The sequence below is a fragment of the Mobula birostris genome, chromosome 29 (genome assembly GCF_030028105.1).
Source record: "Mobula birostris isolate sMobBir1 chromosome 29, sMobBir1.hap1, whole genome shotgun sequence".
Lineage (NCBI taxonomy): Eukaryota > Metazoa > Chordata > Chondrichthyes > Myliobatiformes > Myliobatidae > Mobula > Mobula birostris.
This window is the reverse complement of record NC_092398.1, coordinates 31313223-31338763: the sequence shown is the minus strand read 5'-3', so window position 1 is coordinate 31338763 and position 25541 is coordinate 31313223. Positions and strand designations below refer to the sequence as shown.

General features: G+C 48.8%; 1 protein-coding gene across 4 annotated transcripts in view; it reads left to right on the top strand.

Moving 5' to 3' along the window:
- l1cama (L1 cell adhesion molecule, paralog a) overlaps positions 1-25541 on the top strand; it is a 325567-nt gene that overhangs the window by 208937 nt on the left and 91089 nt on the right. For 3 of the 4 annotated variants that reach the window (XM_072246918.1, XM_072246919.1, XM_072246917.1), the window contains 6 exons: positions 3809-3826; positions 4890-4995; positions 16843-17042; positions 22897-23019; positions 23163-23333; positions 24853-24964. In XM_072246918.1, the coding sequence (XP_072103019.1) occupies positions 3809-3826; positions 4890-4995; positions 16843-17042; positions 22897-23019; positions 23163-23333; positions 24853-24964 (730 nt within the window). The remainder of the gene's footprint in view (positions 1-3808; positions 3827-4889; positions 4996-16842; positions 17043-22896; positions 23020-23162; positions 23334-24852; positions 24965-25541) is intronic. The other variant, XM_072246920.1, reaches the window with a different exon arrangement.

Sequence of the window (25541 nt, the reverse complement as noted above, 5' to 3'; positions counted from 1 at the left end):
TTGTAGGTAGATGACCAAAACTGCACACAATACTCCAAATTAGGCCTCACCAGCATCATATATATTTTCAAGATTACATCTCAACTCCTGTATTCAATACTTTGTCCCTCCAAGCAATCTGGTGTCTCGATGTGACTGTGGCATACAAGATATGCCGACTGCCCCCACTCACTTTTTTTCAAGCTTGCTCCACCCTCCAAGCAAACTGGTGTCTCCTCAGGACTGTGCTGTGCAAAATGTTAGATTAGTTTTATTTGTCATATGTACATTGAAACACGTAGTGAAAATGCTTGTTTGTGTCAATAGTCCGAGGGGCCGGCTGCAAGTGTTGCCATGCTACCGGTGCTAATATAGCATGCCCACAACTTACAAACCCTAAGCCTAGCTCCACAGTATGCCTTTACACTTTTGGAGGAAACTGGAGCACCCGGAGGAAACTCACATAGTCACAGGGAGAACACATAAGCTCCTTACAGACAATGGTGGGTAGACACTGTAAAGCATTGTGCTAACTGCTGCCCTTCTCTACTCTTTGACATAATCAAAAGAGGTCATTCGGCCCTACTCTATACTGTTACTTGTGTTATCCCACTCTTCCACAGTCCGTCAGTACATTCCTCTGCACCTTCCATCTCCTCCACTGATGGAGTTATGGATAGTGTGGAGGTTCGTCATAGGTTGCAACAGGATACTGGCAGGATGCTACTGGGCTGAGAGGTAGCAGATAGAGCTCAACCCAGAATAGTGTGAAGTGATTCATTAGTCAGGGGATTGAGTTTGAGAGCCGCCAGGTAATGTTAAAGGTCTATAAAATCCATTAGGCCGTACTTGGAATAATGTGTTCAGTTCTGGTCACTTCATTATAGATGTGGAAGAGGTTCACTAAGATGTTGCTTGGACTACAGAGCATGTCTTATGAGAATGGGTTGAATGAGTCAGTGCTTTTCTCTTTGTAGTGAAGGAGGATGAGAGGTAACTTAGTAGAGGTGTACAAGATCATAAGAGACATAAATCGAGTGGCTAGCCAGAGATTTTTTTTCCCAGGGCGAAAATGGCTAATATGAGGAGGCTTAATTTTAAGGTGATTGGAAGAAAGTACAGGGGGATGTCAGAGGTAACGCTTTTTGACAAAGTGGTTGGTTCCCAGAATGCACTGCTAGGGACGGTGGTAGAGGCAGATACACTGGGGATATTGGAGAAACTTTTAGATGGGTATATGGATGATAAAGAAATGGAGGGCTTTTTTGGAGGGAAAGGTTAGATTGAACTTAGAGTGCGTTGAAAGGTCAGCACATTGTGGGTCAAAGGTACTGTACTGTGCTATAATGTCTTTGTTCTCTGTAGCCACTCCCTGTGCCTTTCCTGTTTTCCCCTCCTTTGATATAAACTTCACTCCCCAGTGCCCTCAACGGTCTATAGTGTGCATACCCGAGCTGCTCTGTCTTTGTCAGGCCGCGTGTTATTAACAGGATGAATTCTGTAATAGCTCCTTAATTGACCAGATTTGTGTGAGACGCCAGATTGAAGAAGCAATTTGTGAAATCTGCTGGCTCAGTAATAGACTGCAGGTAGTGTGTGACTGCTAAAAAGTGTGCTGCAGGCAGATGTGTGCATTATTGGTGAGATGCACTCTTTTCCTCCTGGTCATGGGCAGTTTTGAGGACCCTAGGATGCAGTACCCCTGATCACACATTTCCCCGTGTTATCACTGACGTCTTTTCTCACACCAGCGCAACCCCTCCTTATTTCTGTAACCCCTACACCCTCCCTCCCTCTCTCTATAACCCCATCTGGCCTCTACATCCCTCCCCATCTCAGTAACCCCATCTGATCCCTACACCCCACCCTATCTCTGTAACCATCCTCCAAACCTACACTCCTCCCTATCAATGTAACCCCACCTGGCCCCTACAACCCTCCCTATGTCTGTAACCCCATCTGGCTCCTACACCCCTCCCCGTCTCTGTAACTGCTTCCTGTCCTCACACCCCTCCCTATCTCTGTAACCATCCTCAAACACCTACATCCTTCCCTATCTCTATAACTCACTCCAGCCAAAACACCTCTCCCTACCTGTGCAACTTGCTCCAGTCTCCACATCTTGACTGTCTCTGTAACTCCCTCCATATCACTGTCTTATGCAGTTAAATTTGTTGTTTTGTTGAAGTAGCACAGTGCAAGGCATAAAAATTAATATAAGTTACAATAAGAAATATAAAAAATAAATAGTGCAAAAAGAGAGTAAAATATGAGTTGATGTTTATGGGTTCATGGACCATTCAAAAATGTAATAGCAGAGGGGAAGAAGTTGCTGCTAAAATACTGAGTGTGCATCTTCAGGCACTTGTACCACCCCTCTGATGAAAGTCATGAGAAGAAGGCATGTGCTGGATAGTAAGGGTCCCTTAAGATGGATGCTGCCTTCTCGAAGCATCGCTGTTTGAAGATGTCCTCACTGGTGGGGTGGGTTGTGCCGATGATGGAACTGGCCAAGTCCACAACCCTCTGTCTGGTGAGCCCTATCCCTGAGATCTCCTGAGAGTCACTTCCAGATTTTTTTTTTAACCACATTAGCAAGGCTCTCATCAATCAGTCCTGCATCAGGCAAGAGGATGTTAGTGTGGAAAAGTGTGTTTGAGCATGGATATAGCACGTCAAGGTAGTCTTAATAAAAACAGAGCCCAGAAGTTGAAATATGGCCTGCACAATGTTGAGAAGGGCAGCTCTGTGGCTCAGTGTGTCACAGCTCCAGAGACCTGAGTTTGATCCTGACTTCAGGCGCTGTCTGGGTGGAGTTGGCATGTTCATTATGGATTTTACCCCCAAATCCTTCCAAATCCCAGACATGCAGTTAGTGGGGTAATTGGCCACGGTAAGTTGCCCTGAGTGTGTGCTTGAGGCTTAGAAGGATGGGGATGTTGGAGGACGAAAACAATATTAATGTAGGGTTGATGTTAATGAGTGGGTTAAAGTCGAAGTAAATTTATTATCAAATTGTCACCATATACTACCCTGAGATTCATTTTCAAAGATTCAAGATTTAAAGGACGTTTATTATCACAGTACGCAGTATACAACCCTGAGATCCACCTTCCCACAGGCAACCTTGGAATACAATAGAATTTATGAACAACTCTACACAAGCAAAGACTGACAAGCAGCCAATGTGCAAAAGAGGCAAACTATGCAAATAATTTTTAAAAATTGGGGTTCTAACGTTCTTCTGTCATTCATTTTTTGGGGTTTTCTCTGTTTTATGCATGTCCGTGAAGAGTAGGGATTTCATGTTATATACTGTATACATTCTTTGACATTAAACTGAACCATTGAAATAAATAATACTGAGAAAGTGAGTTGTAGAATCCTTAATAGCGAGTTATGGGTTGTGGAGTCAGTCCGGTGTTGAGGTAAGTGAAGTGATCCACACCAGTTCAGGAGTCTGATGATTGTAAGGTAATAACTGTTCCTGAACCTGGTGGTGTAGAACCAAAGGCTCCTGTATCTCCTGCCTGTTGGTAGTGGTGAGACGAGAGCATGGCCTGGATGGTGGGGGTCCTTGATGATAGGTACTGCTTTCTTGTGGCTGCACTCTTTGTAAATGTGCTCAGTAGTGGCTGTTCCGGGCTTTGTGGGGCTGAAGGACTTGTTCCTCTGCTGTATTTCAATATTTCTATGTTTCTAGGACTGTCAGACACAAAAATGTGACATCTTAAAAGAACTTGAAAAAGTGGCGGTGTACTAATCTTATAATGAAGTAACCCTCCTATGCTTTTCTCTTCCTTCTTGCTTGCTTTGTGTGGACCTGCAGACAATCTGCAAAAGAAATGTAAGTAGCTTCCATTTTATCAACCCTGCCCACTTGGGTGAGGTACATTGCTTCATTAGTGGCACAGTGGAAAACTTGGTTTTACATGCCAACACAGATCATTTCATCGCATCAGGAAGTTGAGGTAGTACAAGGGAAAACAGGTATTAAGTGCTAAGTTACAGAGAGTGCAGTTCAGGTTTCATAGCGTGGGCTGTTTTATTATCCCTCCTCCTGCCTTGTCCCTGTAACCTTTGACACCCTTACTAATCAAGAACCTATCAACCTCTGCTTTAAATATACCCAGTGACTTGATCTCCACAGTTGCCTGTGGCAATGAATTCCACAGACTCACTTCCCACTGGCTGAAGAAACTCCTCCTCATCTCTGTTCTAGAGGCATGTCCTTGTATTCTGAACATCCCTGAGTGGCATTTTGTTATGACGGATGTGCTGGTATTGTACCTACCAGTGGTAAGGCATTCCCACCATCAAGCTTCTCCTGGGTAAGGGATGTATCCATGCCAAGATGTGAATAGATGTGAATTGGATTGGTAACAGATGGTTCAAGTGGCGATGTGGAGGTACATCTCTGCCAAAGGAGGGCGTAAGGCGCTCTTTCCCTCCACTAGCCTCCAGGTCACCCTTGGGCAAGGTGTAGCATCAACTAAGCCCCCAATTAGAGTCACGTGAAGTCGTGGGAGCAGCTGGTGCATATCACAAGTCCTGGTTATGCAACCACTGAAGAGCATTGATAATGGCTGGGGTCACCCGTCTTGTAAAGACACTGCCTAGAAGAGGGTAATTGCAAACCACTTCTGTAGAAAAGTTTACCAAGAACAATCATGGTCATGGATAGGGAAAAGAATAAGAACAAACAGTGTGAAAGGGCAACGATCGGATTAAAGACAGATGGAACCCCATGATCACATGACATGGCACACGATGATAAATGATGCTGATGATGATGAAAGATGACTAAACACCAAAGTATAATGTCAGTGCGCAGTCATTGCTTGTAGGGATCGGTCTCAGTTGATATCTGACTGCTTGTGGAATCTCACTTGCTCACTCCTCTCTTGCAGTGCCAAAACCTCCAAAGGTCACCGAGCAGACACCGGAGAACTACACAGTCTTCCCGACTGACGACATTGTGCTCAAATGTGAAGCCACGGGTGATCCGACACTTGTGTGAGTATCATTACCGTCACAGAGTCATGCAGAGCACCCTAACAAGACACTCATCCAAGCTAGTCCCATATGCTCACTTCAGCCCATGCTATTTGAAACCTTTCCTATCCATGTACCTGTCCACATGCCTTTTAAATATTATTTTACCTGCCTCAACTATTTCCTCTGACCCGAAGGTATGAGTGTGATTCAGGGAGTGTAAGGTGTTGGGTAGGGGCAGGGGAATCTGCCACTCCCACTGCACCTCCCTCACCACCGATTTCTGACATCAGATAGCAGGGCAGGCCCTCGATGTTGGATCTGATGATCTTAGGCTTAAGTCAGCGCGGTTTCCTTAAGGGGAAGTCTTGCCTGACAAATCTTTTGGAATTCTTGGAGGAAATAACAGGCAGGATAGACAAAAGAGAGTCAGTAGATGTTGTTTGCCTGGATTTTCAGAAGGCCTTTTGACAAGGTGCTACATACAAGGCTGCTAAAAAAGGTAAGAGACCATGGTGTTACAGGAAAGATACTAGTCTGGGTAAAAGGTTGGCTGATTGGCAGGAGGCAAAGAGTGGGAATAAAGGGAGCCTTTTCTGATTGGCTGCTGGTAATTAGTGGAGTCCCACAGGGTCCATGTTGGGACTGCTTCTTTTTGTGTGGAATGATAGAAACATAGAAAATAGGTGCAGGAGTTGGCCTTTCGGCCCTTCGAGCCTGCATCGCCATTCATTATGATCATGGCTGATCATCCAACTCAGAACCCTATACCTGCCTTCTCTCCATACCCCCTGATCCCTTTAGCCACAAGGGCCATATCTAACTCCCTCTTAAATATAGCCAATGAACTGTCGTCAACTGTTTCCTGTGGCAGAGAGTTCCACAGATTCACCACTCCCTGTGTGAAGAAGCCCCTCCTCACCATGATGGAATGGATGACGTTGTGACCAAGTTTGTGGACAAAACAAAGATAGGTGGAGGAGCAGGTAGTGTTGAGGAATTAGGGAGTCTGCAAAGGACTTAGACAGAGAATGGCCAAAGAAATGGCAGATGGAATAGAGTGTAGGAAAGTGTATGTTCTTACACTTTTGTAGAAGAAATAAAGGCATAGACGATTATTAAACAGGGAGTAAATTCAGAAATCAGAGCTGCAAAGGGGCTTGAGAGTGCCTATGTGGGATTCCTTAAAGTTTAACTTGAAGGTTGAGTTGATAGTAAGGAAAGCAAAAGCAATGTTAACATACAGTTTGTGAAATATTTCATTGAAACCTGTTGAATATTGAAAGACCTGGATAGACTGGATGTGGAGAGGTTGTTTCCTGTAGTGGGGAAGTATAGGACCAGAGGGCACAGCCTGGGAATAGAAGAACATTCCTTTAGAACAGAGATGAGGAGGAATTTCTTTAGCCAGAGGGTTGTGAATGTGGAATTGTTTGTCACAAAGACCAAGTCATTGTATATATTTAAAGCAGAGGTTGATACATTGCTGATTATTAAGAGTGTCGAAGGTTGCAGGGAGAAGACAAGAGGATGAGGTTGAGGGTTATAATGTACCAGCCATGATGGAAAGCTGGTGCAGACTTGATGAGCTGAGTGACCCAATTCTACTCCTCTGTTTTAGGTCTTTTGTGACCCAAAGGCTCTTCAGAAGTCAAGAGTGTGGCATAAAGCTTGTTGCTTATATTGAAATCCAGAGCCGGGGTCCCTAAGGCAGTTTGATGTTGTTTACAAGTTCACCCTGGCAACCTCTGTGATGACACTGGTGCCAAGCTGTAATGGTGCATACCCATCCCTTGGACTAGATCAGTGACATGGAGAGGGGGAACCCACTGCATGGGCAACAACCGGTTCTTCAAATCTTCCCGCCCAGGCTTGCACCCTGGAGAGGACAGAGGGGCAAACCCATGATCCCCTGGGGTTGACAGCTGCCTACTACTATTCTGATTTTGTTAAATGTTACAAGATCGAAAAAAATCAAACAAGAAAGGGTTGCCGACAGAACAAGGATAAAGTAGTTGTGTTCGTTTCATACTCAGACTAGAGATAACAAGTTTTCGATTAGAACAATTAACCTGTAAAACAGCAGATTCAAGTGTTGTGACACCTGCTACAATACAGAGCAACTGTACCGTAACTACTGGAAAATTCACATATACTGTATATAGGGGATTATATGAAAATACACACAAGTATCGGAAAGTTAAACTGCAAGAAAAATAACAATTCTGCACCTCAATTCAACAGTATGGACCACCAGTGGGTGAAATATTTGCCCCTCAGGTTCCTATTAAATCTCACCTTAAACCTATTCTTGATTCCACAACTGTGGGGGGGGGAAAGACTGTACATTCGTCTTCTCTATGCCCTCATGATTTTAAAAATCCCTGTAAGATCAACGCTCATTCTTCTACTCTCCAGTGAATAAAGTCCCAACTGCTCAGCTTCTCTACATCACTCAGTCCCTCATTTCCTGCGACAATCTTCACATTTTCCAGCTCAGTGGTAGCTTTCCTATAGTGGGGTGACCAGTGTGGTGGTTCAGATTCATTTATTTAACACACGCACATCAAAGCATTCAGGAAAATGTGTTCTTTGCATTAACAACCAAAGGCTGCGCTGCAAGAAATGACTGATTAATCCTCAAGGGCATTGGCCAGTCACCTTGAACAGTTTAGTGTTTTAACTATAAACTGGAAACTGGAGTTTTAGGGCTGTACAACAAAAGCTGTTCATTTTCACAGGGATTTGCATCAGAAAGATGGTGAGGTCAAAACCATAAATCGTTAACCCAGACAAGTCCTGCTTTCACACAATGGAATGCCACCCACCTTCAATCTATCAACAGTCTGCTGTCCCTTTCTGCTCATTAATGGCTCAGTAAATGTGGTGACACAATCCTACTAATGCAGGCTGAGTCACTCCACCAATAAATTACAGGCATCTCGTCACAGTCGCTGCATTAAAGTAATTAGTGCCCAGTCCCGTCAGATATCCACTTGAACTAAATGGGTGCACTTCCCCAAAACGAGGTGATGTAAGCATCCAAGTTAACAGCGAGCTGGTTTCTGTTTCCAAGCCAGCTCTGCAGAGAGCACGGCTGAGAGGGGATGAGATGGTTATGCATGTTTGGATATCTATTTTCTTTAGATAGATTTGATGTAGGATCAAGGATCAAATTTTGTTCGCCATCAGAATCAGGTTTATTATCACTGACGTGTCATGAAATTGTTTTTTGCAGCAGCAGTGCAGTGCAATACATAGAGTACCGTAAAATACTGTATATATATGTAGCCCCCCTGGCAAGCCTCAGGGTTGCTCAGCTCGCTGTCGTCTAGGGGAAGTGCCCTCAGCCCCGCCAAACTGGGTAATTAGTTTGTGTGGATGCTGTGTGATGTATCCCACCCCGACAAATAATAGACAATACACCAGATACGATTAAATGAATTACAGTTTATAGATATTACTGGAACTATATAATTAATATATATAAAAGGAAGATAAAAGGCACCACACTTATCAAAATTCAATCTCTTCATGCACAAACAGTTAGAGCTCGGGACCCTCCTTCACCCTGCGATCCCCTCGGACCACCTCGACCTGCCACCTGGGACCAACAACGGTGGTCGACCAGACACTCCACATGAGTCCATCTCCATCTCCTCTCCTCGCCGAACACCCTGGACCTCGGACTCCCACGCGGGGTCTGACCCCGTTAGCGGACTCACAGCACCTTGTCCATCCTCTGACTCTCTCTCCCGCCTTCTGCCAAAAACTCGCGCATCACAATAACTTACAGACACACAGAAAGAATAACATCTATCCCAATTGGTTCGTTCATCCTCTATCAATAACATAATCGAAACAAACCGCTAGCGGGAGGACTTTCTCAGCAGTTAACATAACAAAGAAGCCATTTCAATTATAACATAACAAAGAAGCCACTTTAATTAGCCTACGCAGTAACATAAAAGAAGAAACCCCTTACATATAAATCAATAATTAAATAAGCAGTGCAAAAATAGAGCAAAAATAGTGAGACAGTGTTCATGGGCTTATTACCCATTCAGAAATCTAGTGGCTGAGGGGAAGAAGTTGTTCCTGAAGCATTGAGTCTGGGTCTTCAGGCTCCTGTACTTCCTCCCTGACGGTACTAAAGAGAAGAGGGCATATCCTGAGTGTTGGGGGGGGGCTCCTTCATTGTGGATGCCACTTTCCTGAGGCATCACTATTTCAAGATGTCCTTGATGGTGGGGAGGCTACTGACCGTAATGGTGCTGGCTGGGTTCACCATAAGACGAAGGAGCAGAAGTCATCCATTCGGCCCATCGAGTCTACTCCACCATTTTATCATGAGCTGATCCATTCTCCCATTTATTCCCACTCCCCCGCCTTCTCACCATAACCTTTGATTCCCTGGCTACTCAGATACCTATCAATCTCTGCCTTAAATATACCCAATGACTTGGCCTCCACTGCCGCCCACGGCAACAAATTCCATAGGTTCACCACCCTCTGGACAAAAAAATTTCTTTGCATACTGTTTTGAATGGGCGCCCTTCAATCCTTAAGTCATGCCCTCTCGTACTAGACTCCCCCATCATGGGAAACAACTTTGCCACATCCATTCTGTCCATGCCTTTCAACATTTGAAATGTTTACAACCCTCTGCAGATTTTTCTGATCCTGTGCATCGACCCCAGTCAGTGATGCAACCCGTCAGAATGCTACCCACGGACATATGTAGAAATTTGCTAGTGTATGGTGACATACCAGATCTCCTCAAACCCCTAATGAAGTATAGCCACTCCTCATCACCATCTGAGATTCTGCTGATCTAGCAAATTGATAGATGGTGTTTATCCTGTGTCTAGCCACAGAGTCATGGATGTAGCTACTTACACTAAATCAGCGGACTTACCTGAAAAGGGATGATGTAACAATCCATCTTATCAGGCAGTTAGTTTCTGCCTCCTAACCAGGAGTGGAGAGAGAGCACAGAATGAGAGGGGGTGTGATGGTTATGTTAGGATGGAGGCCCCATTTCTTGAGAGTCCACTGGAAGCCCGGTGATGCCCTGTCCTGGAGTTGGAGACCTGTCTGTGTGTGTGTGAATGTGGGAAAGGGACTTGTTCTGTTGCTGCTGTTGTTGTTCATGTTGCTTGTGTTGTTCTGCTGAACATCGTGGGGATGATATACTGGATGGAGAGACTTTAGGGCTGTTTCCAGAACATTCAAAGTTAAAAGTGTATTTATTATCAAAGTATGTATACCTTATACAAACTTGAGATTCATGTCCTTACAAGGAGATGAAGGAACAGTCACAAAACAATAGACCCAAAAGAACCTATTAAAAAAAGGCCATGAAAAGACCCAATGTGCAGAGAAAAAACACAAACACAAGCAAGTAGCATTCTGAACTGAAGCCCACAGACCCTTAGTTCAGCGAAGACCTGAGTAAACCTCACAGAGCAGCAAGCTGAACCCGCCTGTCTCCTGCCTCTGTCGCTTTGATAGGCTCTGGGGCCTGGACCCCGCCGCCTCAATTTGGCCAAACTTTCTGGTTCGGCCTGGCGCATAAATCGTTGCTCAAACTTTGGGTTCGGTTGCTTGAATACACTCTGGCGCCCGGACCCCAGTGCATTCTTAGGTGTGTTGGTTGTTGTGCAAACAATGCATTTCATTGCATGTTTCAATATACAAATGATGTATAAATCTGAATCTGTATCTCCATATTCAATACTTCTTTAGATAGATTATCTCTATGTAGCCTGGGGAAAAGTACACACTCGGGACAACAAATACTTTTTCCGGTTTTAATTCCATTATCTGTTTTCCCCGGGATCAATAAAGTATGACTATGACTATTTAGATGTTTAAGTGCCAGAAAAGGGTCGCGAAACAGAACGAATGAATTAACAACCAGTTCTTGCCATTACAATCTCAGTTTAGCTTTCGATCCACATCCTTGTGTATGGACAGAATTGCGTATGCAGTATAAAAAATACCAGAACTAATACCGTACTAATATGGTAGTGGCAATTCTACTTGGATGGTGAGGAACTTTACATAAGCCACGCGATCCAGCGTCGATGCCTTTACTTGTGAAAATCTTTCCTCACCATGTCCAGCACACTCTGGGAGGAACCGGATTCCAACGCCCCAACAGCGTCTTCAGCAGAAAACAAAAATGGTCTCTCCACTATCCCGTGCGTGCGTAATGACATCACCATCTCCCTTAAAGGCACAGGCAACTATTCTGGCATTACCCGGATGGATGCCCAAGTACACTTTTAACGATACTGAATAAGATCCGATGGTCACCCGGTTACATCTATTTGTCATGTGCACTTTGAAACATCAAAACATACAGTGGATGGCATTGTCTTGTGTCAGTAATCAACACAGCCTCCAAGGATTGTTCTGCAAATGTTGCCACACTTCCAGTGCCAATACGGCATGCCCGCAACTCACTAAACCCAACCGTACATCCACAGAGTGGAAATGGCTTCTATAAGGAGGCACAATTTTAAAGTGATCGGTGGAAAGCATAGGCAGGAATTTCTGAGGTAAGCTTTACATAGAGAGAGTTGGGTGCATGGGACACGCTGTGAAGGGTGGCGCAGAGGTAGATTGATTTGGACATTTAAGAAACTCTTAGATAGGCACGTGGATGATAGAAAAGTGGAGGACCATATAGAATGGAAAGGTTAAGTTAATCTTAGAATGGGTTAAAAGGTTAGCACAGCATTGTGGGCTGAGGGGCCTGTACTATACTGTTCTATGTTCTATGCATGTCTTTGAAATGTGGGAGGAAACTGGAGCACCCAGAGGAAACTGTAACAGTCACAGGGAGAGTGTAGAAACTTCCTACGGAGGGAGGCAAGAATTGAACCCCTTGGTGATCGCTGGGGTTGTAAAGTGATTGCGCTGACTGCTACACTACCAAGCCACCCACTTGTCGATGATGTCTGTATCAGCTTTAAGTGTAGTGGTGAGCAAAACGCTTTGCAGTACAGGTGATCCAGATTCAATCCCCACTGCTACCTCTAAGGAGATTGTACGTTCTCCCCTTGGCCGTACGGGTTTCCTCCAGGTGCTCTGGTTTCCTCCCACAGTCCAAAAGTTAAATGATCATTGTAAATTGCCCCATGATTAGGTTCGGGTTAAATCTGGGATTGCTGGGCGACATGGTTCGAAGGGCCTGAAGCGCCTATTCTGCACGTTATCTCAAGAAATAAATAAACAAACAGACAAAACAAGTAAACCAGCCATGTTCATTTGGATGGTTTGGCAGGATCAAAGGCCCTAGTGAGTACACGAATCCACAGATCATCCACGGAGGTGTTTGCGCGTTCACACATTGGTAAATAAGAATGTGATTGAGGCAGATGCTTGAAGAAATCTGGAATAAGAAACCATCAAAGGTCAATCTGACCAAGTGATAGTGTTAATATCTCAAGGGATAGGCCAGGGGTTGTGACACATGGGTATGGAACTGTGTCTGGAGTGTGCGGCGCATTCTGTTATCAGGTGCTGAAGAACGCTGCCTGTGAGATGGGGCCATTTAAACCTGCGGTGCTGGGAGTGAAACGAAGAAGACGTGCAACATTGGCCGAGGGTGCGCTCGGACTGAAACTTCCATCTGGAACACATCACCAGTCGCAGGGGGAGGCCACTCAGCCTCTCAGACCTGCCCTACCATTCATAATTGCTTTGTGGCCTGTCTTTGCCTGTTCCTCCTGCCTTGTCCTGAGGTTGGGGGACTGTGTTTGTGCTTGTGCGGGAGGAAGGAACGGGGCTTGCCGTGCTGTTGAGCATTGTCAACATGTTATGTCGGCACCAGAGTGTGCAGCAGCACTTGCCGGCTGCCCCCAGCACACCCTCGGGTGTCTTGGTCGTGAACGCAAACGACACATTTCACTGTTTTAATGTGCATGTGATAAATAAATTTGAATCTTGAATCTTGAATCTCATCCTTCATGTTCCTTATTACCTCTTGGTGACTTTTGGGGTGCATGGTGACGTAGCAGTAGCCCAGTTTCAGTCCTGCCACTGCCTGTAAGGGGCTTGTATATTCTCCCCTTAACCATCTGGTTTCCTCAGGGGGCTCTGGATTATGTTGATGCCGGAAGCATGGCGATTCTTGCAGGCTGCCCCCAGCGCATCCTCAAACCATGTTGGTCATTTGCTACGACATCCCAAAGCCATACAAGTTAGTAGGTTAATTAGTTATATGGGTATAATTGGATGCGTGGGCTTGTTAGGCCAGAAGGGCCTGTTAAACTGATATACAGTATGACTAAATAAAAATTAAAGACATCAGGCTTAATGCCAACTCTCCCTCCTTCACCCTGTACAGGTGATTCTCCTGAAAGCCTGGGTTGAAGTTTTCTTTAGACTCTGTTCCCTAATCCCAAACTTCAGCCAGCAAAGGTAGTTCTAGCACCAGCTGTAAGATCGGGGTCCGATATCCACTGCTGTCTGTAAGGAGTTTGTACATCCTCCATGTGACCATGTGGGGTTCATACAGGTGCTCCGTGACTATGTGGGGTTCATACAGGTGCTCTGTGACCATGTGGGGTTCATACAGGTGCTCCGTGACCATGTGGGGTTCATACAGGTGCTCCGTGACTATGTGGGGTTTATACAGGAGCTCTGTGACCATGTGGGGTTCATACAGGTGCTCCGGTTCCCCCTCACATTCCAAAGAGGTATGAGTTAGGGGTTCGTGATTTGCGGGCATGCTGTGTTGGTGCCGGAAGCATGGTGACATGTGCAGGCTGCTGATCCTCACTGATCTGATTTGGTGTCAATGATGTATTTCACTTTATGTTTCAATGTACATGTGACAGATAAAGCTAATCTTTAAAAGGTTGTTAGTCTTTTCCTTAATCAAATCACCCCTGAAAAAGGACCTAGTGCTTTCCTGGCGTATATGACGAATAAACTCTTCTCGAGCTTCCAGTCGGGTACGGTATTGATTATAACCGACATTTCGATGGCAAACTCTGCCACCTTCATCAGAGATGATGCCTGGACATGTCTAGTCTGGTGGTATTTATACCCCTGTAGTCCGTCACCCCTTTTAGCTCAGAGCTGAGAGCATATCGAGGTGGCAGGGCCTGGATCCAAGTGCATAGAATGACCAAAGATTGGTCCAAGGCACAGCCAGATTGAAAAGGTCAGGGTCCGAGGAGAGGAACGAGCCCGTGTTCAGCTCGTGAGGTTTACTTGTCTCTCTGCTGAACTGAGACTGTGATCTGCAATTAACGGACTCCTGGATCAGCTGCAGTGATGACTGGCTTCGTGGATATGAACTCACTTTCGTGACCTTCAGTTCTGAATGATGTTTGCTTGCTTTTATCGTTTGCACAATTTGTTTTTTTTCCTGCACATTGACAGTAATTTTTTAAATGGGTTCTATTGGGTTTCTTTGTTTTTGTGCCTGCTTGGTAATGAGATGAATCTCAAGGTTGTATATAGTATACATTATTTGATAATAAATGTACTTCGAACTTTGAATTCCTGGGAATGAGCCCTTTTTTGTGAATTTAATTAATTTAACCTTTGGGCATCCAGGATACAGTATGTGTCACATTCTTCAAAATATATAGTGAAATATGTTGTTTGCATCAAATGAAATCTGTGAGGATTATGCTGGCGGCAGCCTGCAAGTGTTGTCACACTTCTGGCCCCAACGTACGTACTTTCTGCCCATTGCACCTCTGGCATTTAGGGCAGCAATGAAGGTTCTCCATCTCTGCCAGCATTCAAGGCTTCCTTCATCGTGTCAATAGCTTCCACTACTGTCTGTCGTGCATGTCCTGGGTGGATACTCAGGAACACCATTGCACTCAGATGCAGAAGGAATCTTCATTGCTGTTTCCTTAACAGTTTTGTCTTACCAGTCAGGTTGTTAGCCATGAGCTGAACCCCTGAACCTGGCGGACCAGTGGGACAGTGTTAGTCTGACCTCTACCTTTTGACCTGTTTCGCATGGGTGGCCCTACGAAGAGCCAAAGCATAACATAGCTCTTTGGGTCATTGGGGCTCGTAAGCCTCCGAACCCTATGACAAGGTTGTGGTGCTCATGGAGGGACACCAACATAGAATGCCTACAACTCACTAACCCTAACCCATGCATGTGGGAGGAAACCAGAACGGTCACGGGGAGAACGTGCAAACTCCTTACAGGCAGCAGCAGGAATCAAACTTTGGTGATTACTTTAATGTGCATTACATTATCCTCTACGCTACCACACTGCCCCTGCTAGTCTGTTAACCTATGCTGCACTCCCTCCATGTCCTGTCCATATCCTGTAGTGTGTGGGGCCCAAAGCTGCTAATGGGGGCTTCGTATTGCTCTCACTTAACACTGTGGATGCAAGAGCTGGCATTTCATTAACCTCTCTCATTATTATCTGCCCCGATCTGTGACACTTCAATGACTGCTGTGCACGACCCCGGAAATCTCTGAGGACCTCCCCCAGCATCCAGCGTTTACAATGTGCTCATCTGTTTGTTTTAGCTTCCAAGTGATATATTTGTCATTCCTCGAGATTGATTTGCTGCACTTCTGCCTGTTCTCTTGAGGTATTGACCAGTCCCCACATTTCGAGGGCAGCTCACTCAAAGGTCACCAGTGTAAGGCAGGCAGGTGACCTCGGGCATACGGCATTCTGAGTAGGAGTCATTCCCATGGGGAGTGATCGAGGTCATCGGCAGAGACAGTCTAAGGGAAGGTAGGGCAAGCGTATGTGTACGTGATGGGGAGAGGGAGGAGAGACTGTAATGGTGATGGCAAGAGATAGAGATGGGATGGGAGGAGGCTGGCATGAGGCAGAAACACTTCATTTAAAAATTAGCAAACTTTCTGCAGCTATATTACTATTTGTTCCTGCATTGTTCCCTTAACTATTGAGTACCTGCGTTATCCACCCCAACAACTGGGTACCTTAGCTGTACAAGATAACAAAGAGGCATAGATCGACACGACAGCCTGAGATATTTTTCCAGGGCAGAAATGGCTTAATTTGAGGGGACATAATTTTGAGGTGATTGGAGGAAAGTATAGGGGAAATAAAAAAACCTCTATCAAGTCACCTCTCATTCTCATTCACTCGAAAGAGAAAAGCTTTAGCTTGCTCAATCTATCCTCATAAGACATGCTGTCTTGTCCAGGTAGCGGCCTGGCAAATCTCCTCTGTACCCACTCTAAAGCTTCCACATCCTTCCTATAATGAGGTGACCAGAACTGAACACAATACTTTAAGTGTGGTCAAACTCAGATTTTATAGATCTGCAACATGAACTCAGTCCCCTAAGGACTGAAGGTCAACACACCATGCACCTTATTAACCACGCTATCAACTCGTGTGACAAGTTTGAGGGGTCTGTGGATGTGAAGCCCAAGATAGATCTGTTCCCCCACACTGCCAAGAGTCCTGCCGTTAACCCTGTATGCTGCCATCAAATTCGACCTTGCAAAATGAATCACTTCACATTTTTCTGGGTTAAACTCCATCTGCCATTTTTCAGCCCAGCTCTACATCCTATCAATGTTCCACCACAACCTACAGGAACCCTCCACACTCTCTCTGACAACACCAACCTTTGTGTCATCTGCAAACTTACTAACCCACCTATATATACCACATCCATTACTCTGCCATCATCAGTGTGCTTTGTCACATCCTGGAAGAATTGAGTCAGGTTCTTGAGGCACAACCTGTTCCTCACAAAGCTATGATAACAGATTCAAGCCCTTGTTTTAAGGGGAATGTTCCAATAACCGGACAATACTGTTGTCGCTGTTTACACAGAGCTCACACCCACAGTGGTGTCATGTTGCTGATGCTTCCTTTCCAGGTTCCGTTGGACGAAGGATGGGACGTTTTTCGACCCGTCGCTGGATCCTCGCGTGACGATGAACAAGACATCGGGCACCATGGTGATTGCCACCTCCAACAACGGCGTGTCCTTCAGGGGCTATCAGGGGACGTACCGCTGCTACGTCAGCAACAACGGTGGCACCGCGATCTCCTCCAAAGTCAACCTCAAAACAGAGAGTGAGTCCATCCTTTCACCACTCCCTCCACACTGTCCCATCACACACTCCCGGGGTCAGACACAGAGTGAAGCTCCCTCCACACCGTCCCATCACACACTCCCGGGGTCAGACACAGAGTCAAGCTCCCTCCACACCGTCCCATCACACACTCCCGGGGTCAGACACAGAGTGAAGCTCCCTCCACACCGTCCAATCACACACTCCCGGGGTCAGACACAGAGTGAAGCTCCCTCCACACCGTCCCATCACACACTCCCGGGGTCAGACACAGAGTGAAGCTCCCTCCACACCGTCCCATCACACCCTCCCTCCACACCGTCCCGTCACACACTCCCTCCACACCGTCCCGTCACACACTCCCTCCACACCATCCCATCACACCCTCCCGGGGTCAGACACAGAGTGAAACTCTCTCTGCACCGTCCCATCACACACTCCCGGGGTCAGACACAGAGTGAAGCTCCCTCCACGCTGTCCCATCACACACTCCCGGGATCAGGCACAGAGTGAAGCTACCTCTGCACCGTCCCATCACACGCTCCCGGGGTCAGACGCAGAGTGAAGCTCCCTCCACTCCGTCCCATCACACACTCCCGGGGTCAGACGCAGAGTGAAGCTACCTCCACACTGTCCCATCACACACTCCCGGGGTCAAACAAGGAATGAAGCTGCCTTTACACTGTTGCATCACGCATTCACAGGGCATAGATGAGCACTGGGTGAAGCTTTCTCCTCACAGTCCCAACACATGTTCCCAGGGCAATGGCTGCATCGTACAGAGTTTGTTATTCATTAATACCCTCTGCGTGTAAAAAATAACATGGATGGAGTCCTGCTGTGAGAGACACATTTAATGTTGTTGAACAACAGCTTTCTCTTCCTCGTTACTTCACATGGTCCTTCAGGGAATTCAGATGACGGTTTAAATTGGAATTGTGCTGCTGATATAATTCTCTGGAAAGCAATTCTTTTTTGGAGAGCAATTGGGATTCTTTAAATAAAAAATACATATAGGACATGATTTTGGTAAAATATGTGCATGAAGGAATGATTATGGGGCCCAGGTGACTCTGTACATTGGTGTTTGGCAGGTTCGCTGATTGTAGTCAAGGCGCTGGTGGGATGGGGTCACTGAGACATGGTGTGAGGGAGGTGGATTAACGTCAGTGGGGATACAGTCAGTGACGCAGGGCACTGGGGGTGAGGGGTCAATGAGGGACGGTGTGAGGGAGCTGGATTAACGTCAGTGGGGATGCAGTCAGTGACACAGGGCGATGGGGGAGAGGGGTCACTGAGGGACGGTGTGAGGGAGCTGGATTAACGTCAGTGGGGATACAGTCAGTGACGCAGGGCACTGGGGGTGAGGGGTCACTGAGGGATGGTGTGAGGGAGGTGGATTAACGTCAGTGGGGATACAGTCAGTGACGCAGGGCACTGGGGGTGAGGGGTCAATGAGGGACGGTGTGAGGGAGCTGGATTAACGTCAGTGGGGATGCAGTCAGTGACACAGGACGCTGGGGGAGAGGGGTCACTGAGGGATGGTGTGAGGGAGGTGGATTAACGTCAGTGGGGATGCAGTCAGTGACACAGGACACTGGGGGTGAGGGGTCAATGAGGGACGGTGTGAGGGAGCTGGATTAACGTCAGTGGGGATGCAGTCAGTGACACAGGACGCTGGGGGAGAGGGGTCAATGAGGGACGGTGTGAGGGAGCTGGATTAACGTCAGTGGGGATGCAGTCAGTGACACAGGACGCTGGGGGTGAGGGGTCACTGAGGGACGGTGTGAGGGAGGTGGATTAACGTCAGTGGGGATACAGTCAGTGACACAGGGCACTGGGGGTGAGGGGATACTGAGGGACAGTGTGAGGGAGGTGGATTAATGTTAGTGGGGATACAGTCAGTGACGCAGGGCACTGGGGGTGAGGGGTCACTGAGGGACGGAGTGAGGGAGGTGGATTAACGACAGTGGGGATACAGTCAGTGACGCAGGGCACTGGGGGTGAGGGGATACTGAGGGACAGTGTGAGGGAGGTGGATTAATGTCAGTGGGGATACAGTCAGTGACGCAGGGCGATGGGGGTGAGGGGTCACTGAGGGACGGTGTGAGGGAGGTGGATTAACGTCAGTGGGGATACAGTCAGTGAATCAGGGCACTGGGGTGAGGGGTCACTGAGGGACGGTGTGAGGGAAGTGGATTAACATCAGTGGGGATGCAGTCAGTGACACAGGACACTGGGGATGAAGGGTCAATGAGGGATGGTGTGAGGGAGGTGGATTAACGTCAGTGGGGATGCAGTCAGTGACACAGGACACTGGGGGTGAGGGGTCAATGAGGGACGGTGTGAGGGAGCTGGATTAACGTCAGTGGGGATGCAGTCAGTGACACAGGACGCTGGGGGAGAGGGGTCACTGAGGGACGGTGTGAGGGAGGTGGATTAACGTCAGTGGGGATACAGTCAGTGACACAGGGCACTGGGGGTGAGGGGTCACTGAGGGACAGTGTGAGAGAGGTGGATTAATGTTAGTGGGGGTACAGTCAGTGATGCAGGGCACTGGGGATGAGGGGTCAATGAGGGATGGTGTGAGGGAGGTGGATTAACGTCAGTGGGGATGCAGTCAGTGACACAGGACACTGGGGATGAAGGGTCAATGAGGGATGGTGTGAGGGAGGTGGATTAACGTCAGTGGGGATGCAGTCAGTGACACAGGACACAGGGGATGAGGGGTCACTGAGGGATGGTGTGAGGGAGGTGGATTAACGTCAGTGGGGATGCAGTCAGTGACACAGGACACTGGGGGTGAGGGGTCACTGAGGGATGGTGTGAGGGAGGTGGATTAACGTCAGTGGGGATGCAGTCAGTGACACAGGACACTGGGGATGAGGGGTCAATGAGGGATGGTGTGAGGGAGGTGGATTAACGTCAGTGGGGATACAGTCAGTGACACAGGGCACTGGGGGTGAAGGGATACTGAGGGACAGTGTGAGAGAGGTGGATTAATGTCAGTGGGGATACAGTCAGTGACGCAGGGCGATGGGGGTGAAGGGATACTGAGGGACAGTGTGAGGGAGGTGGATTAATGTCAGTGGGGATACAGTCAGTGACGCAGGGCGATGGGGGTGAGGGGTCACTGAGGGACGGTGTGAGGGAGGTGGATTAACGTCAGTGGGGATACAGTCAGTGACGCAGGGCACTGGGGGTGAGGGGTCACTGAGGGACGGTGTGAGGGAAGTGGATTAACATCAGTGGGGATGCAGTCAGTGACACAGGACACTGGGGATGAAGGGTCAATGAGGGATGGTGTGAGGGAGGTGGATTAACGTCAGTGGGGATGCAGTCAGTGACACAGGACACTGGGGGTGAGGGGTCAATGAGGGATGGTGTGAGGGAGCTGGATTAACGTCAGTGGGGATGCAGTCAGTGACACAGGACGCTGGGGGAGAGGGGTCACTGAGGGACGGTGTGAGGGAGGTGGATTAACGTCAGTGGGGATACAGTCAGTGACACAGGGCACTGGGGGTGAGGGGTCACTGAGGGACAGTGTGAGGGAGGTGGATTAATGTTAGTGGGGATACAGTCAGTGACGCAGGGCACTGGGGGTGAGGGGTCACTGAGGGACGGAGTGAGGGAGGTGGATTAACGACAGTGGGGATACAGTCAGTGACGCAGGGCACTGGGGGTGAGGGGATACTGTGGGACAGTGTGAGGGAGGTGGATTAATGTCAGTGGGGATACAGTCAGTGACGCAGGGCGATGGGGGTGAGGGGTCACTGAGGGACGGTGTGAGGGAGGTGGATTAACGTCAGTGGGGATGCAGTCAGTGACACAGGACACTGGGGGTGAGGGGTCAATGAGGGACGGTGTGAGGTAGCTGGATTAACGTCAGTGGGGATGCAGTCAGTGACACAGGACGCTGGGGGAGAGGGGTCACTGAGGGATGGTGTGAGGGAGGTGGATTAACGTCAGTGGGGATACAGTCAGTGACACGGCACTGGGGGTGAGGGGTCACTGAGGGACAGTGTGAGGGAGGTGGATTAATGTTAGTGGGGATACAGTCAGTGACGCAGGGCACTGGGGGTGAGGGGTCACTGAGGGACGGAGTGAGGGAGGTGGATTAACGACAGTGGGGATACAGTCAGTGACGCAGGGCACTGGGGGTGAGGGGATACTGAGGGACAGTGTGAGGGAGGTGGATTAATGTCAGTGGGGATACAGTCAGTGACAGGACACTGGGGGTGAGGGGTCAATGAGGGACGGTGTGAGGGAGCTGGATTAACGTCAGTGGGGATGCAGTCAGTGACACAGGACGCTGGGGGAGAGGGGTCACTGAGGGACGGTGTGAGGGAGGTGGATTAACGTCAGTGGGGATACAGTCAGTGGCGCAGGGCACTGGGGGTGAGAGGTCACTGAGGGATGGTGTGAGGAAGTTGGATTAATGTCGATAGTTCCATTGAATATCAGAGAACGTACACAATATACAACCTGAAATCGTTGTTCTTCACAGACATCCACGAAAACAGAAGAATGCCCTAAGGATTGAGTGACAGTGAAAATGTTGGAACCCCAAAGCCCCCTACTTGCCCCTCCCACGCACAAGCAGCAGCAAAGCACTGACCCGCTTTCCCTACTTACTTCAGCAAAAAGCATCAGCACCCTCCACCCTCCAAACAAGCAATAGCAAAGCCCCCAAGCCAGACCGTGATCTGCAATACAACAGAAACTAATTGTTCACCTGAGAATTTGACATACCACAGCTGCACTCTCTCTCTCCCCACCTCCCTACTCTCCCCACTCTCCCCACTCCCCAGTCCCCTCCCCCTCCCTCCCCACTCCCCACTCCCCTCCCCCTCCCCCTCCCCCTCCCCCTCCCCCTCCCCTCTCCCCTCTCGCTCCCCCCCCTCTCTCCCCCCTCTTGCTCCCCCTCCCTCTCTCCCTCTCCCTTTCTCCCCCTCTCTCCCTCTCTCTCTCCCCCCTCTTCTCTCCATCTCTCTTCCTGTCCCTCTCTCTCCCTCTCCCCCTCTCTCTCTCAACCCCCCCCCCGAGGGCAGAGAGGTGTCGCATAGCAAGAGGATAGACCAGCCAGACAACAAAAATACTCGCTGATTAAAGATGTTAAAGCCTGTTGTGTCGCTTCCCCCCCCCCCCCCCCGAGTTTTCCAAGTTCTCTGACTCTACAAACTCTAGCCCACCAGTGAGTGAGAGAGAGGGAGATCAGTCCAGGTACAGAATCCTCCGATGGCTGATCCGCTGTTCCCAATATTACATTTTCTCTCATGACACCAGCAAAGCATTGGCTTGCCCTCAGGGCCACAAAGCCTTGGAATCTCTTCTCATAGTCTGCATCCTTGGCATATCAAAAAATGGCTGGTCGGCGAGCTCCATAAGTGGGAAGCATCGTAGTAGAGAACTGAAGTTTGAGTGCAGTTGTAGACCATGGACTTTGAGAGATCCAGGGAGGAATCGATTTTAGCTTTTTCCTTGTGGGTGCCTGGAATGCCTGGTGGTGGTGTAGGCCAATGCAGTAGAGGTGTTTCAGAGGACCTTCGATCGGCAGAGGCTGAAGGGATGTGGATAATACACAGGCAGAAGGGATTAAGTGTCGCTATTTTAATGGCGCAACATTGTGGGCCAAAGGGCCTGTTCTTCTGCTGTAGTGTGGTGTTTTCATCCATACCAATCCACCTGCCTACCTGAACTGGACTCATTTACCCATCTTTGGCACACATCCCTTTCCTATTCACATACCTGTCTGGATGTGTCACAGCTTGGTGCGACAGCTGCTCAGCCCATGGCCTCACAAGAAACTGCAGAGAGGAGGAATGAAAGTTTACCCTGTCTTTGCAACTTCTCAGGTACCCCTAAGTGGCCCAAGGAGAACGTCCAGCACTTGAGGAAAGAGGAGGGAGAGTCCTTGGTTCTCCAGTGCAACCCTCCCCCCAGCATGGCGTCCTCCATGATCATCTGGATGACAAGCAGTGAGTAACCCTCCCCCATCGCCCCCGATCCCGTCCCACTGAGAATGCTGAGGTCACGCTACTGCCCGCCCTCGTCTTCATTCCGTGTGCTCCTTCAGGGATGAACCCTAAACAGGGCTCCCCACTTCTACTGTCTCCCGCAGAGATGTTCAACATTAAGCGGAATGAGCGGATATCGCAAGGTCTAGATGGGAACCTGTACTTCTCCAACCTGCTGGTGGGTGATAGCCTGGAGGACTACACCTGCTATGCCCAGATCCCAGGAACACGCACCATTATCCAGAAGGAACCCATTGCGCTTGAAGTGACTACGTGTGAGTAGCCCTCTTGTGATGAGATCTATTGTAGAGACTATCACTTCTCTCTGGTGCTCCTTTTCCCTCCCTTTCTCCCATGGTCCACTCTCCCGTCCCATCAGATTACCTCCTCTTCATCCCACCTTTTCCTTCACCTGCCAGCTAATACTCCTTACCCTACCTATTCCGGCTCTGCCCTCTTCCTTTCCAGTCCTGGTGAAGGGTCTCAGACCAATATGTTTATTCCTCTCCATAGATGCTGCCTGACCTGCTGAGTTCCTCCAGCATTTTGTGTGTGTTGCTCTTGTGTCTCCACACTGTAAAACTGCCCTTGTTGACCAAGTTTTTGCACTCCCGCTCAGCCACAACACCTCTCCTGTCCTTAAGCAGTCTCAGCATCTGGTGAACGGTGAGGACGAGAAAACTGCTGTGGGTTCCATGTGTCTGTCTCCCCCTGCTGTCTAGCCTGCATCCGTGCAGCATGGCAGACGGAGCGACCGAGACAATCTCTACTACATACAGACACAACGCTTGGAGGAACTCGATAGGTCAGGCAGCATCTTTTGAGGGTCACGACCTGTCGACATTTCAAGCTGAAACCCTGATGAACAATCTCAGCCTGATACGTCAACTGTTTGTTCTCCAGAGGTGCTGCCTAAACTAATGTGTTCGTGCAGTGTTTTATTTACTTACAGATGCAGTGTGGAATAGGCCCTCACGGCCCTTAGGGCCACGCCACCCCAGACCCCCGCCAACCCCAATTTAACCTTAACCTAACCCTAATCACGGGACAATTTACAATTACCGATTAACCTACTAACCGGTATGTCTTTGGACTGTGGAAGGAAACTGAAGAACCCAGAGTAAACCCAAGCATTCCATGGGGAGGAACTCCTTAAAGAGCTCTGAACTCCGATGCCCAGAGCTGTAATAGTGTCATGCAAACTGCTACGTTACTGTGGCGCTCTTTTGTGTGTGTTCCTCTGAATTACCAGCCTCAGCAGAATCTCTTGTGTGAGATACTGAGAGGTTGCCCCCCCTCCTCCATCTCCTTTCCACCCTCTGCTGTTCCTCCCACTGTCCCTACACTCTCCGCTCTCTCGCCTGCCCCATCCCCTTGCTCATGCCTCCTGCCCCCTTGTTCCCTTCTTCCCTCTGCTGCCTCGATCTCCCCAAATCCCTCACTCCCCATCCCCCTCTCCCTTGCTCAATCCATTTCTCGCTCCCTTCCTCTGCCATGCTTGCATCCTCCCTCAGCCCTCACTCCCTCTGCCCCGCGACTCCTCCCTTGCTCATTCACCCCTCCCTCTTCCCCCCTCAATCCCCCACCTCCCCTTGCTTTCCTGCCCCTCCTTTCTTCCCCCTCACTTGCTCCACTCATGCCTGCACCCACTGGCCACTCACTAATCGCACCTTCCCCGCACCCCTCCCCCCCTCTTCCCTTTGCCACCCTCTCCCCCTCACTCGCTCCATCCCCTCACCCACACCTCCGCTCCCCGCTCACTGCCTCTCACCAACTGCCTTTGTTCTCCTGCAGCAAACTCGGTGAAGCTGCGGAAGCCGCGGCTGCTGCATCCCAGAGGTTCCAGCAGCTCCCGGCTGGCTCTCCGAGGGCGCCCTCTGTACCTGGAGTGCTTCGCAGAGGGGCTGTGAGTATCTCGCTGGCAGTGTCCAGGGTCGGGGCAGAGCGCCAGAGCCGGTCCAGGGCAGGGAAGGGTGGGCAGTTCGTCCGGGTGACAAGTGAGGGAGTTGGATGCGGGATGGGGCAGGAGTGGTGTTCGCAAAGGGCTGTGACGATCTCAGTGGCAGTGGCCAGGGTCCAGGCGGCTCTGGGACAGGGAGAGTGGGGAGCTGGTCCAAGTGAGGAAAGAGTGATGCTTTGCAGAGGGGCTGTGAGTATCCCGGGGCCCGGGGCCAGGCCTGTGGAACGGTAGAGTGATTTGGGTGGCGGGGTGGTGGTTGCAGGAGAGCTGAATTGGGAATGGGCAAAGAGAAGGACAAGGAGAAGGGTGGAATAGGATGAGTCTCATCATATCATAGGAAACCTTTTTCTTTGAACCAGTTCTTTCCTCTGACGATACTTTAACTCAGACCCTGGGGTAATGTCCTTAGAACGCTGCCCGGGACAATTTGCCACATCACTGGAATCACCAGGAGGTAGCTGTCGTCGTTGTGATTTATGGCAATCAGGGAAATCTGCAGATGAAAACTGGCAGTTCACAAATA